The sequence below is a fragment of the Ranitomeya variabilis genome, chromosome 6, assembly GCF_051348905.1.
Source record: "Ranitomeya variabilis isolate aRanVar5 chromosome 6, aRanVar5.hap1, whole genome shotgun sequence".
Lineage (NCBI taxonomy): Eukaryota > Metazoa > Chordata > Amphibia > Anura > Dendrobatidae > Ranitomeya > Ranitomeya variabilis.
In genome coordinates this window covers 576,454,952-576,468,112 of record NC_135237.1, presented here as the reverse complement: position 1 = coordinate 576,468,112, position 13,161 = coordinate 576,454,952, and the positions used below count along the sequence as shown (strand labels likewise).

Genomic DNA, 13,161 nt, shown 5'->3' with positions numbered 1-13,161 from the left:
CTGATTTGCTGAATGCCGCTATTACGCCGATTTTTCAGCGTTTCATATTTATGCTACGCCGCCGCCGTCCTGACCTTCTCAATTAGACCATACGCATGCGTGGTTTAGCTAAACATACCAAACATGGCGGCGCCCGAGCGTGAGTTGTCCTCTACTGTTTAGCTCCGTTGTTATGGAGCGCTCTGGCGCCGCCCCTTGGACACTGTTACTATGGGCGTGTTGTTTGTTCGGCGGCTGTGTATCAATCATGGCGGCACCCACGCTATACCATGCGGCTCATATCTACTGGTGCCCGAGTATCTGGTGCGGTATGTTACTTTATTTATAGTTGTACCATCTGTTTATCTACGCTGAGGGGTGGGAGCCCTTGGCTGGTATAGACAATGAGATCGCTTAATCCTGCTGTGTTTGTGGTTTTACCACACCCGGTATTTTCAGAGACTTGTGAGAGGAGGGGCTTTGGGTGCCCTGCTGATTAGTCAGTAGGAGTTGTACCTTACTATTTAAGCTCGCTCTCAGGGGATCTAAACAGGTCTGCTCCATCATCAGGGCACCTGTATCATTGACCATCGGTCCAGTATATCTGTGTTTTGCCCCCTGAGGAACCGTATGTCGGGGAAACGCGTCGGGGCGTTCTACTGACAGCTAAGTGTCTCCTTTAGGGAGAATATTCTCTTCACTGGCTGCCTGTGCTAGCACTTTAATGAATTTTTGGGTCTAGCATATTATGCATATGCATCTACACTGACTAATGGCTACCAACTATTCACTAGTATCTGCATGTGATTCTATATGAAATGTTGTTACTACACTGTTGCCTCTAAAGGACATCAATTGTACATTATTTGTCCACCATATACACTTTATCCCATGTATGGGGGTGGTCAATTGAAATATAGTTGTTGCCAGGCAGTGTTGCTATACTAAGCTTTATATCCGGACTGAACTTGGTCACTTATATTTATTTCTACCTCCCTACTGAGGTCCCATTACCTATATATATTAGTATATTTTTGTAAGGATGCATAAGGACAAATGTGTTCGTACAAACAATTGTTGAGCTATTGTGTATATATGCTTTTGACACATTGTCCCAACTGGGACCACAAATAGGGAGTTGGTTAATCCTTATATAGTGTGCACCTGAGTATTTGCCTACTTGTCCTTCCTTCATTTCTTTTTATTGCTTATTGTTTTCTCCCCTTTTAGTTGGCAGGGCATTATAAGGGCCAGCAGGGGATTAGCCGTCGCGGAGTGGGGGCGCCAAAACTACTATCAGGGTGCCAACCTCCACTGTCAGGCAGGGGCAGTAGGCCATTATAGGGCTATCTACTAGGACAGGTGCACCTATACTAATATCTCCTTATATATTTATACATGTTGTCTGTATTCACTGGGAAGTGGTATTTTTAAATATTTAAATTAATAAAATTATACGTTTTAAGGGGATTTATATATGATTTAGACTTTAGAAACCAAATAATATTAAAAAAAGCAAAAAAATAAATAGGCTTTCTATGGCCCACAATTAGAGAGAGAGAGGTGGCACACCCAGGAGTCAAGACTGGCACACAAGCTGAAAGGGCAATATTACTCTCCCACTGTTTTTTTATGTTTTGTTTTTTTTTTCACGGAGACTTTAAAAACCCAATAATATTAAAAAAAACAAAAAAATAAATAGGCTTTCTATGGCCCACAATTAGAGAGAGAGAGGTGGCACACCCAGGAGTCAAGACTGGCACACAAGCTGAAAGGGCAATATTACTCTCCCACTGTTTTTTTATGTATTTTTTTTTTCAGGGAGACTTTAGAAACCCAATAATATTAAAAAAAGCAAAAAAATAAATAGGCTTTGTATGGCCCACTGAATGAGAGATGGCACACACAGGAGTGGCACACAAGCCCTGACTGAGGCCAATATTTTTCTCCCACTGATTGATGTAGTGTTTTTGTGTTGAGGTAGATTTTAGAACACAAATCTAGGAAAAAAATAAATAGGCTTTCTATGGCCCACAATTAGAGAGAGAGAGGTGGCACACCCAGGAGTCAAGACTGGCACACAAGCTGAAAGGGCAATATTACTCTCCCACTGTTTTTTTATGTAATTTTTTTTTTTTCAGGGAGACTTTAGAAACCAAATAATATTAAAAAAAGCAAAAAAATAAATAGGCTTTCTATGGCCCACAATTAGAGAGAGAGAGGTGGCACACCCAGGAGTCAAGACTGGCACACAAGCTGAAAGGGCAATATTACTCTCCCACTGTTTTTTTATGCATTTTTTTTTTTTTCACGGAGACTTTAGAAACCCAATAATATTAAAAAAAACAAAAAAATAAATAGGCTATGGCCCACAATTAGAGAGAGAGAGGTGGCACACCCAGGAGTCAAGACTGGCACACAAGCTGAAAGGGCAATATTACTCTCCCACTGTTTTTTTATGTATTTTTTTTTTCAGGGAGACTTTAGAAACCCAATAATATTAAAAAAAACAAAAAAATAAATAGGCTTTGTATGGCCCACTGAATGAGAGATGGCACACACAGGAGTGGCACACAAGCCCTGACTGAGGCCAATATTTTTCTCCCACTGATTGATGTAGTGTTTTTGTGTTGAGGTAGATTTTAGAACACAAATCTAGGAAAAAAATAAATAGGCTTTCTATGGCCCACAATTAGAGAGAGAGAGGTGGCACACCCAGGAGTCAAGACTGGCACACAAGCTGAAAGGGCAATATTACTCTCCCACTGTTTTTTTATGTATTTTTTTTTTCAGGGAGACTTTAGAAACCAAATAATATTAAAAAAGCAAAAAAATAAATAGGCTTTCTATGGCCCACAATTAGAGAGAGAGAGGTGGCACACCCAGGAGTCAAGACTGGCACACAAGCTGAAAGGGCAATATTACTCTCCCACTGTTTTTTTATGTATTTTTTTTTTTTTCAGGGAGACATTAGAAACCCAATAATATTAAAAAAAACAAAAAAATAAATAGGCTTTGTATGGCCCACTGAATGAGAGATGGCACACACAGGAGTGGCACACAAGCCCTGACTGAGGCCAATATTTTTCTCCCACTGATTGATGTAGTGTTTTTGTGTTGAGGTAGATTTTAGAACACAAATCTAGGAAAAAAATAAATAGGCTTTCTATGGCCCACAATTAGAGAGAGAGAGGTGGCACACCCAGGAGTCAAGACTGGCACACAAGCTGAAAGGGCAATATTACTCTCCCACTGTTTTTTTATGGTTTTTTTTTTTTTCAGGGAGACTTTAGAAACCAAATAATATTAAAAAAAGCAAAAAAATAAATAGGCTTTCTATGGCCCACAATTAGAGAGAGAGAGGTGGCACACCCAGGAGTCAAGACTGGCACACAAGCTGAAAGGGCAATATTACTCTCCCACTGTTTTTTTTATGTATTTTTTCTTTTTCACGGAGACTTTAGAAACCCAATAATATTAAAAAAAAACAAAAAAATAAATAGGCTTTGTATGGCCCACTGAATGAGAGATGGCACACACAGGAGTGGCACACAAGCCCTGACTGAGGCCAATATTTTTCTCCCACTGATTGATGTAGTGTTTTTGTATTGAGGTAGATTTTAGAACACAAATCAAGGAAAAAAATAAATAGGCTTTCTATGGCCCACTCAGTGAGAGATGGCACACACAGGGATGGCACTGTAGCAGAAATGCCAATCTTAATCTCCCACAAAAAAAAACAAAAAAAAAACAGGGACTGTCCTACAATTACTATCTCCCTGCAGTAATCTAAGCCAGGTATGGCAGGCAGCAATAGGAGTGGACTGATGCACAAATTAAATAAAAAGTGTGGACAAACAAAAAAGATAGCTGTGCAGAAAGGAAGGAACAAGAGGATATGTGCTTTGAAAAAAGCAGTTGGTTTGCACAGTGGCGTACACACAGCAATACAGCTATCACGGAGCCTTCTAGGGCAGCCCAATGAGCTACAGCGCTGAGGGGAAAAAAAAAAAATAGCTTCCACAGTCCCTGCACACCGAAGGTGGTGTTGGACAGTGGAAATCGCTACAGCACAAGCGGTTTGGTGGTTAGTGGACCCTGCCTAACGCTCTCCCTGCTTCTGACGAAGCGGCAGCAACCTCTCCCTAAGCTCAGATCAGCAGCAGTAAGATGGCGGTCGGCGGGAACGCCCCTTTATAGCCCCTGTGACGCCGCAGACAGCAAGCCAATCACTGCAATGCCCTTCTCTAAGATGGTGGGGACCAGGATCTATGTCATCACGCTGCCCACACTCTGCGTTCACCTTCATTGGCTGAGAAATGGCGCTTTTCGCGTCATTGAAACGCGACTTTGGCGCGAAAGTCGCGTACCGCATGGCCGACAAGCACAGGGGTCGGATCGGGTTTCATGAGACGCCGACTTAGCCAAAAGTCGGCGACTTTTGAAAATGAACGACCCGTTTCGCTCAACCCTAGATATATCTGTCGTTTTTCTATTCTGACTCCATAACGTGGCTGCAAGTGTGAGGCTCTTGAGTCGGCATTTCTTTGGATGTCTGTATGAATCAGTACTCACACAGAACACTTAGGTAGCTTCATCTGGCCTGCAGAGGCTTGGATGAAGATCCCAGAAGAGGTTTGTTCTCAGGCTGGATTCTTGTGTTATGCACAATAATAACAGCAGAAAACAATTCTGAACCAGAGATGAACGTAGAAAGATGGCTGACAAACCCTAACTGGGAAAGAAGGGGAGACACTTATATCAGAACTGGGCTACAGGGAGAGAGACAGGACAAACTTCTAGAAAGAGCAAACTGATGTCATAGCAGATTAACAGCAGCAATACAATGGCAATAGAATACTGTACGATTCCAAAGCCGTGGGACAGGACAACGTCAAAGAAAGCAAAAGCTGCCAGTGTTTGCTGAAATGTCATCTCTTCAAATACTCAGTGATTTGCCAGCCTAAAAAATGTCATAAGCACATACAGTATCCTTAGCAGAAACTCTCCCAAAACCGCAAGGAATTCAAAAACGTCGGGTTTTGACTGCAGAATTTTTGCTTTGAAAACTCAACAAACAAAAACCTCAGTGTGAGCTAAACCTTGGGGTGTGGCAGGTTGACATGGTGCAGATTCCAAGTCTAAGGCTATGTGCACATGTAGGAAAAGCGGTGCAGAATTTTCTGCACAAAAATCCGCATGTCCAGGCAGAATCCGCAGCTGCAGATTTGCCGCAGATTTTGTGCGGTTTTTATGCGGAATTGATGTGGATTTTGTGCGGATTTTCTGCAGTTTTTGCCACTGCGGATTTTTAACATGGATTGGTGCAGAAAAGCTGCAGATCCGCACAAAAGAAGTGACATGCACTTCTTTGAAATCCGCAGCAATTCCGCACTGATTTTTCCGCACCGTCTGCACAGCTATTTTTTTTCCCATTGATTTACATTGTACTGTACATCACAGTGCGAATCTGCAGCGGATCCGCAGCAAATCCGCATCGTGTGCACATAGCCTAAATCTACTTACAAAACTGCACCCTACAAGCATCACCATGAAAATGACAAAAGTTTTTATTCATTTATTGAGAGAGCTTCGACAGGCCACCTCACGCCTAAGCGCTGTCCACTCTGGAGAAGCTGTCAAGGATCGGTGACCAAAGGTTAAAAAAGCCAAAAGGCTGGTGGAAACACCTTGGTGACTTTGCGTGCACATTTTGCCGTGGTTTCTTATGCTTTTTGGTAAGAGTTGTGCAGAGAAACCCACTAGTGTTGCCTCTCATATTATAAAATGCACCAAAACCCACACTGCAAAAAAAGGTCTTAAAGAAGTGGTTTTAGGCCGTGTGCACATGGCGTCTCATGGTTCAGTTCTCAAAGCAAAAAAAAAAACTTTTTGAGAAGTTTTTACAGTTGGAGGAAGATTTGTAGAGGTCCTGCTCTGGTTTTCACTCAGTCTATGCTCCAAAAACTCACTCGGTGTGCACGAAGTCTTAAGTGTGAGTTTTTCAGTATGAAATATCCATCTAAAAAAACTCTGTGTCACCATCACCTTTTGCTTTGTTCACACACAGTTTTTGAGGAGTTTTATGGAGGGGCGCTGCTCCAAGATTCTCATCAAAAAAGGCTTCAAAAACTGTAGGAAATGTCTTCTTACTCATTTCTGTGGGAAATCCACTTTGCTTTTCATATGAGGTTTTTTTTTTTTACTGAAGAGACTTTAAAAATCTCCTGGTGGAATAAGGAAAGTCCCTGTTGCTTCTAGAGAGCGAGACCTATAAGAAACCTCCACCAACTGGGCAGTGTCCAATCTGAAGCTGCAAAGAACGCTGCAGGACAAAACGTCCAAAACTCTTCAGGGAAGTAATAACTCCCCAAGCTCGCTATGGCTGTGTGCACACTGAGTTCTTCCAGGAGTTTTTTTTTAATAGAATCAGAGTGAAAACTCTCCAAATCCTAAAATCCATGGAGTTTCTACTGAGTTTGTGGGGTGTGTGCACACTGCGCCTCTCCCCCCATCAGGTGATCATAGCGCTCAGCGATGTCAGAACCGCGGCGCTCACGTCGTTCTGTCTTCTGTTGATTCTTTTACCACTTTAGGGTTTGGAGATCCTGCGGCATTTTAGAGAAGTGTCGCTCATTCCTGAGGTGGCGTTCGCTCAGAAACCTCCCGTTCTCGAGAATTGCCAACTCTGAGAAGGAACCGTGAGCAGACGACCACCGCCACTCTACCTGGGACACCTCGGCGGCTGCGCTGGGTCTGGGGGGCGCTGTGTGCACGTGGCCCAATAATAAGCTACTTCTGAACCTGTTTCTGCTTGTAAAACTTGTACTTTCTGAACTCTTCAAAAATCTCCATCCTGGTGGCTCCAGGTGAGGTCTGCCCAGCGGAGCCGCGTGCCTCAGGGATGGCGCAGAGTGTGCAGTGGGTGCGGTTCCAGCGGTGTCATATACGAGGACAATAACTGGCACAGGAGGCACTTTACATGGCGGATTCTCCCAGGGAAGTGAGAGGAGCACAGAGAACAGCGAACATCGGCAGCACCGAGCCAGGAGAACCGTGACTACGGCCTATTTCACACTTCCGTCTTTTTAGATCTGTTGCAATGCGTCGTTTTGGGAAAAAAACGGATCCTGGAAATCCGTCATCTGGAAAAATGTTCATTGTAACGTTTTTTGTCTGCGTCGGGAAATCGTGTCGCGACGGATCCTGCGGCATACGTCGTTGCCTAGAATGGAAGCTTATGGATGCAGGATCCGTCGTGACACGTCGTATGACGGAATCCAGCGCTGGAATCTGTTTTTTTACATTGAGCATGCTCAGAATCAGGAATTTGTAGCCAATTGACCAGACAGGCCCCAAATCTATATAATCCTGGCCTGGGGCGTCACCCCCAAATGTGCCAGCAAGACTCCTGCCAGCCTGAAGACAGCCACCCAGTCAATATATTGGTTTCCCTATTTTCCTGTAGCCAATCACATTTGGGAGACTCCCATTTTTAGGCATGGAAAACGGATCCGTCAAAAAAACGGATGCAACGGATGGTAAAAATGGACAAAACGGATGCAAGGGACCCAGTTTTTCGACGGAACCGTCTAGCGGATCCATCGAAATACTGGATGCGTTGCATCCGTTTTTCACTATTTTTGACGCATCCGTCGATACTTCACGCCGACGCATTGTGATGGATTAAAAAAAAACGAAGTGTGAAAGTAGCCTACAGGACATCGGCTGCTCCGCACTCACAGGTTGTCAGTCTGTGGTCTCAGGGGGTGGAGCTATGGACATGAGGGTGCGGCTATTGGCAGAAGGGGCGTGGCTATTGCCAGGACTGGGCGTGGCTCTAGACTAATAAGGTATAAATACCCAGCACTGAGGTCTCCAGTCCCAGATGCTGCTCCTGTGAGTACAGGCTGCAGGGAATAGTCACTGACTACAAGGAACCAGCAGGTGTGGAGATCACCCAAGACCTTCATTTACATCTCCTACAGGTAAATGCAAGCTATTGTCCCCTGTTAGCAGCCATGGCTGACTACACCAGGTGATTAATGGGAGTCTGTCTGCACAGCACGGTCACATCAGGTGCGTTGTGGCGGCCAAACTGTTCAGTGCTTGTTCACACCTGCCTGTGGCTCTATGAAGACAGAGCTGTCAATCACATGTGGGGGGCGGAGATTGCTGGAAAGAGGCAGGTGGATTTAAATGGCCACGTCAAAGCACCGAGTGGCTGGGCTTGGTTTAGTCATCCTGCGCTGAGGAGTCCCTTTAAAAGATTATCAGCCATTACTGGGGAGAGGAGACTGCACTCATCTGTCCTACAAGCTATTGCTCTCTGTTATCAGCCACCTTGTAGCTTGCAGGAGAGCTGACTGCAGGACTGCTGCATCTCGGCCCTCACGTGTTCCAAGGAGCAGTAAGTAACTGGCTGGAGGAAAAGACAGAAGTGGGGATCAGTGACTCTTCTGTGGACGTCATTGACTCTGGTGTCTCTGCTCCTCTTTCCTCAGGATGAATCCTCTGCTGTCTCTGGTTCTGCTGGGATCTGTGGTTCTGGCTCTGGGATGTGATCCTGCACCTGGAGGTGAGATCCTGTACCCAGGGTGGGATTATAGCTGCTGCAGAGGGGTGAGATGTCTGGAGCTGCTTCTACTCGTTGACTCCACCACCCAGTGTCGGGCAGCTAATCTGCACCCTCAGCCCCGCATTGTGGGGTCTAACACTCGCATCCTCTCCACTTGTCTCTAGTTTTTCGATTTTTCTTTTTGCCTAAACTAGCATCAAATTTTAAGTTTATAAATAAATCTCCAGTGAGTGTGACACAAGCTTCCGGAGAGGGCGTCCACCTTCTAGGAGAGATGTCTTGTGGATTCATTTCTTGGTATATTCTATACTGTCAGTAGCTGGTGACCAGAGCAATAAAACTGCCCCTGTACCCTCCCCCACCCCAGTCGTTCTATGGCGCCATATAATGTGGCACCTCCTCCAGTAGACTGCGGCCTGGCAGGATGTCTTATCTCCTCCTTCCTATATCTCATGGGGCAAAGTTGTCATTTTCTGGTTATGGTGTGGTGGGATCAGATGTCACCAGTGCTGGCAGCACCCACATCTCCTCCTCCATATGTGATCTCTTCTGTTCTCTCCTCAGCCACGAATCTAGCACGGACCGGCGTGGCCTCCCAGGTGTCGGACTATCCATATTCCACCAGGAGCGGATTGGCCAAGAACGCCATCGATGGGAACAAAGACACCGACTTCAATAGTGATTCCTGCACTCACACCAACCTGGAGAAGGATCCCTGGTGGAAGCTGGACCTGAAGCAGAGCTACAAGATCTCCGCCGTCATCCTGACAAACAGGATGGACTGCTGTCCTGAGCGACTGATGGGGGCAGAGGTCCGAATTGGAAACTCCCCTGACAACAACAATCCAGTGTAAGTTCATGCAAGAAAATCCTGGTGGGAGGTGGGGTGAACAGACTGGGCTTGGGGTAGGAGGTAAGGTGGTGGCCTTCCTGGTGGTGTATCTGCTGGGCTCAGGGCTTTCTGATCTGCACGTGATGGATCTGATCTGCTGATGGTCACTCTTTTTTTGTTTGTTTTTTCAGGTGCGGCAGTGTCACCAGTGTTGCCTCTTCCACCTTGACCTTCTGCTGTAATGGGATGGAGGGTCTGTACATCAGCGTGGTGATCCCCGGACGCTCCGAGTACCTGTCCATGTGCGAGGTTGAGGCTTATTCTTACTCTGTCACTATCAGGAATAAGAGCAATGTCTGCTGGTAGAGGTGGTAACATCACACCTTTGCCTTCAGCTGATGGTTTTTGGTGTATGACCTCTGAATTGTCTAAATCTCAAAATAAACCGTTCTCTTTAACGTTAAGTCATCCCCATGTCTTCATTATTTACTGATGTCCAATCAGGAGCTCAGACGTGAGTTGGGTACATACCGGCGCATAGTCCTTAGATCTTGTTGCTTGGCTGCTGTTACCTTCTCATTAGTTCACAGCTGATTGTGACTACAGCTCAGATACAGTGTGCACAGGGAGTCTGTGGTAGTCTGAGACACGTCTCCTGCATTGGCTCAGCTTCTGCCCCCTCAAATTGGCCGTGGAGGTGTCAATGGCTTTCCTGTCCCTGGATGCTCCTCCACTGCATTGCTTGCAGCTCTTCACATCTTCAGGATCAAAACTATATATTTCTAGCATGAAAGATTCTTTGGCTAAGTGCTGGACCCCATCTATTTAGGAGTCACTTAGTGATGTAAGGCAGCTCTCCACATGGACAGCACAGGGTGCTGTTTGCCCTCAGTCCCACCTACTTCTCCTTAGACAGAGTCTTCATACCTCCACCAGCGCTGTCTTTACTGACAGACCCTCAAAGACTGAAACAGTGCAAAATGGCACAGGGCAGCAGCTGTGGGCAAGGCACTTGTCTAAGGCACTTGGCGCGCTACATGAAAGTGAAGAACACGGTTGGGTGTGTGGCCTTGTGCTGTGAAGGCCTTGAGCCTGTGCAAGCCAAAGGTAACTGTCACTGGTTTGCCAAAACTAGACATGGCTGATCCCGAGTAGTAATTATGGAGTCGGTACTGAACACCTGCTGTTCAGGCACAGACCCTGAAAACTGACTTCACCAGGAAGATAGTGTTAGCAGTACAGATTCGGCACTCCAAACACCAGTGCTTCTCGTGCAGAAACACCAGCGAATCTAAACGACAGTAGGATCATTACCACCGGTCAGTTCTGACGCTGGGCAGAACATAACTTCCTCACAGTACAGTGCAAAACATTACAATGCAACACAAAATAATTCAAACAAATCGCCATCCCAATAATGCATGCCAATATACACAATACGTTCTATCACTAGAGATTGTCTAACCTGACAAAGGTTCAGGGTGCGTACTGAACACCTAGTGTCCGTGCACGGACCCCAAACAGACTTCTGCCAGAAGTCATTGTTACTTTTCGAGTTCAGCAGCATGAACAAAGCTTGTTGTAAGGCTTCATCACAGCCATGTTAATTATTAGCAGAGAAAGCGCATGTTTAAAAAAATAAATAAATAATTTTTTTTTTTTTTTTTTTTAGAGATCCAGTGCAGTGGTCAGCTTTATAGTAGTTGCTTATCAAAAATACAGGGGTCCCCACACTTTGAATTTTTTTTTTTTTTTTAATTTTAAAGAAGGGGAAAAAAAAAAAAAAAAAGCATGGGTCACCTCCATTTTTTTTGATAACCAGCCAAGCTAAAGCAGATATCTAGGTCCTGGAAAGGGACCGTGGCTATTGGCCCTGCCCAACCTATAAATAGCCACCCACAACCACCCAGAAAGGGCACATCTATTAGATGCACTAATTCTGGTGCTTTGTCTCTTGCTACTTGTCCTGTGGTGGTAAGTGGGGTAGTATTTGTGGGGTTGATGTCACCTTTATTTATTGTCAGGTGACATCAAGCCCAGGGGTTAGTAATGGAGTTAGTAATGGAGGCATCTTATAGACGCATCTTCAACACAAGGAGAAAAAAAAAAAAGGTCCCTTGTTTGAACAAAACACTCCCTGACAATTACCCTCTTTTTTCCCATTTATTAGGATAAAAATGTAATCTTCATCTGTCCGCTAATAATCAATAACGCTGGTCAGGACATTACTGCCCTTACTGGTGTATGGGGCCTGGTGAGGAGAGTGGCCCATTCCAGGCCCCCTCTCACCAGGCCCCAGAGGCAGGATTCAGCTGTTCACTCAGTAACTGTATGTGTGCGGGGCCACGGCCAGGTAAGGAGAAACATGATTTTTTTTTTTCTACTGAAATTACAGGATGGAGACATATGGGGCGGCGGGAGGCCAGTAATAAGACATGGGGGACATCATTACAGGAAAATGGCAGGATATCAGACATGATTACTGTAGGGGCTAATTAAGGGATATTATTGCCGTGATATATTTTATTTTTGAAGATACATTTTCAGTGGGGGTCCTGTTAATGTGCAGGTTGGCACTGTCGCTCTTCTTTCTTCAACTGGGGCAGTGTAGAAGTTGGGGTAAAGTGTGGAATGTGCTCTGGAAGCGATCAGCTGTAGATAACTTTTATTTTCTGCAGGGACGAGTCCTGGCTGGAAGAAGTGATGGCGGTCTGTGCTGTATGAAGAAGAAAAGTGAACATGAATAGCTTCAGATAAAGACGTCACCAGTGATCACTGTATTTCCTGTACACTATATGCAGAGCACCTGTGTATATTGTCATAAGTGCTCCCTGTTGTGAGGAGCTGGCCACTTACTAAGAGCTATGGATTCTGCTCTACAAGCATTGATCCAATAATCTTAAGGGATAAAGACATTTTCCAGCACGGAACACCGGTTATGTCTATACTATTGATGTATTTTGAGTGATTTGCTTGCTCGTTAGTTCAGCCTCAGGAATCAATGTTTTCATTCATTGACAGAAAGGCTACTTTCACACTAGCGTTGTTCGATGCATGTCGCAATGCGTCGTTATGTAGAAAAAACGCATCGTGCAAAGTTGCCCGCAGGATGCATTTTTTTCTCCATAGACTTTCATTAGTGATGCACTGTGACGGAGTGCCACACGTCGCAACAGTCGTGCGGCGGTTGCGTCGTGTTTTGGCGGACCGTCATCACAAAAAAACTTACATGTAACATTTTTTTGCGCATCGTGTCTGCCATTTTCAACCGCGCATACGCGCAGCCGAAACTCCGCCCCCTCCACCCCGCACATTACAATGGGGCAGCAGAAGCGTTGTAAAACTGCTTCCACTGCCCACGTCGGGCATTACTTTCACAACGCACGTCGGGCTGACGCATAGCGATGGCCCCGTACCGACGCAAGTGTGAAAGAAGCCTAAGCAGAGGACAGCGTGCAGGCTAGATCTTATGTAAACCTAAGGCCAGTAAGGATATTGATAAAGGTAAATGTAAAGCAATCATGCTATTAATATCAGTATCTCAGGGTCTCATGCCATTGTGCTCTCAGAAACTAGGCCTATTGTGTGGATGGGGATAGTAGACCCAGGGGAGCCATCACCCCAGGGGTCTCACATGCAGTCCAAGGTGAGGGGCTTGTAAAATATTCTTCATTCTTTGACCTAAAAGAAAATGTTTAAGGATGAGGGAGGAAAAGAAGCATATGTTTAGTCAGGCAGTTGTTGGAGAGAAGACGGGATAGAATCTAGGCTG

At 45.2% G+C, this 13,161-nt stretch overlaps 1 protein-coding gene across 2 annotated transcripts; it reads left to right on the top strand.

Moving 5' to 3' along the window:
* Positions 1-204: 204 nt before the first annotated feature.
* On the top strand, positions 205-9,857 carry LOC143783145 (fucolectin-like). 2 transcript variants are annotated; one of them, XM_077271467.1, is made up of 4 exons: positions 205-308; positions 8,484-8,557; positions 9,122-9,407; positions 9,581-9,857. In XM_077271467.1, exons 1-4 carry the CDS (start codon positions 211-213, stop codon positions 9,753-9,755), a joined length of 633 nt encoding a protein of 210 aa, XP_077127582.1. In that variant the 5' UTR covers positions 205-210; the 3' UTR covers positions 9,756-9,857. The 2 variants fall into 2 exon arrangements, with proteins under 2 accessions (XP_077127582.1, XP_077127583.1); XM_077271468.1 differs by lacking the exon at positions 205-308 and adding an exon at positions 8,207-8,389.
* The last annotated feature ends 3,304 nt before the right edge of the window (positions 9,858-13,161 follow it).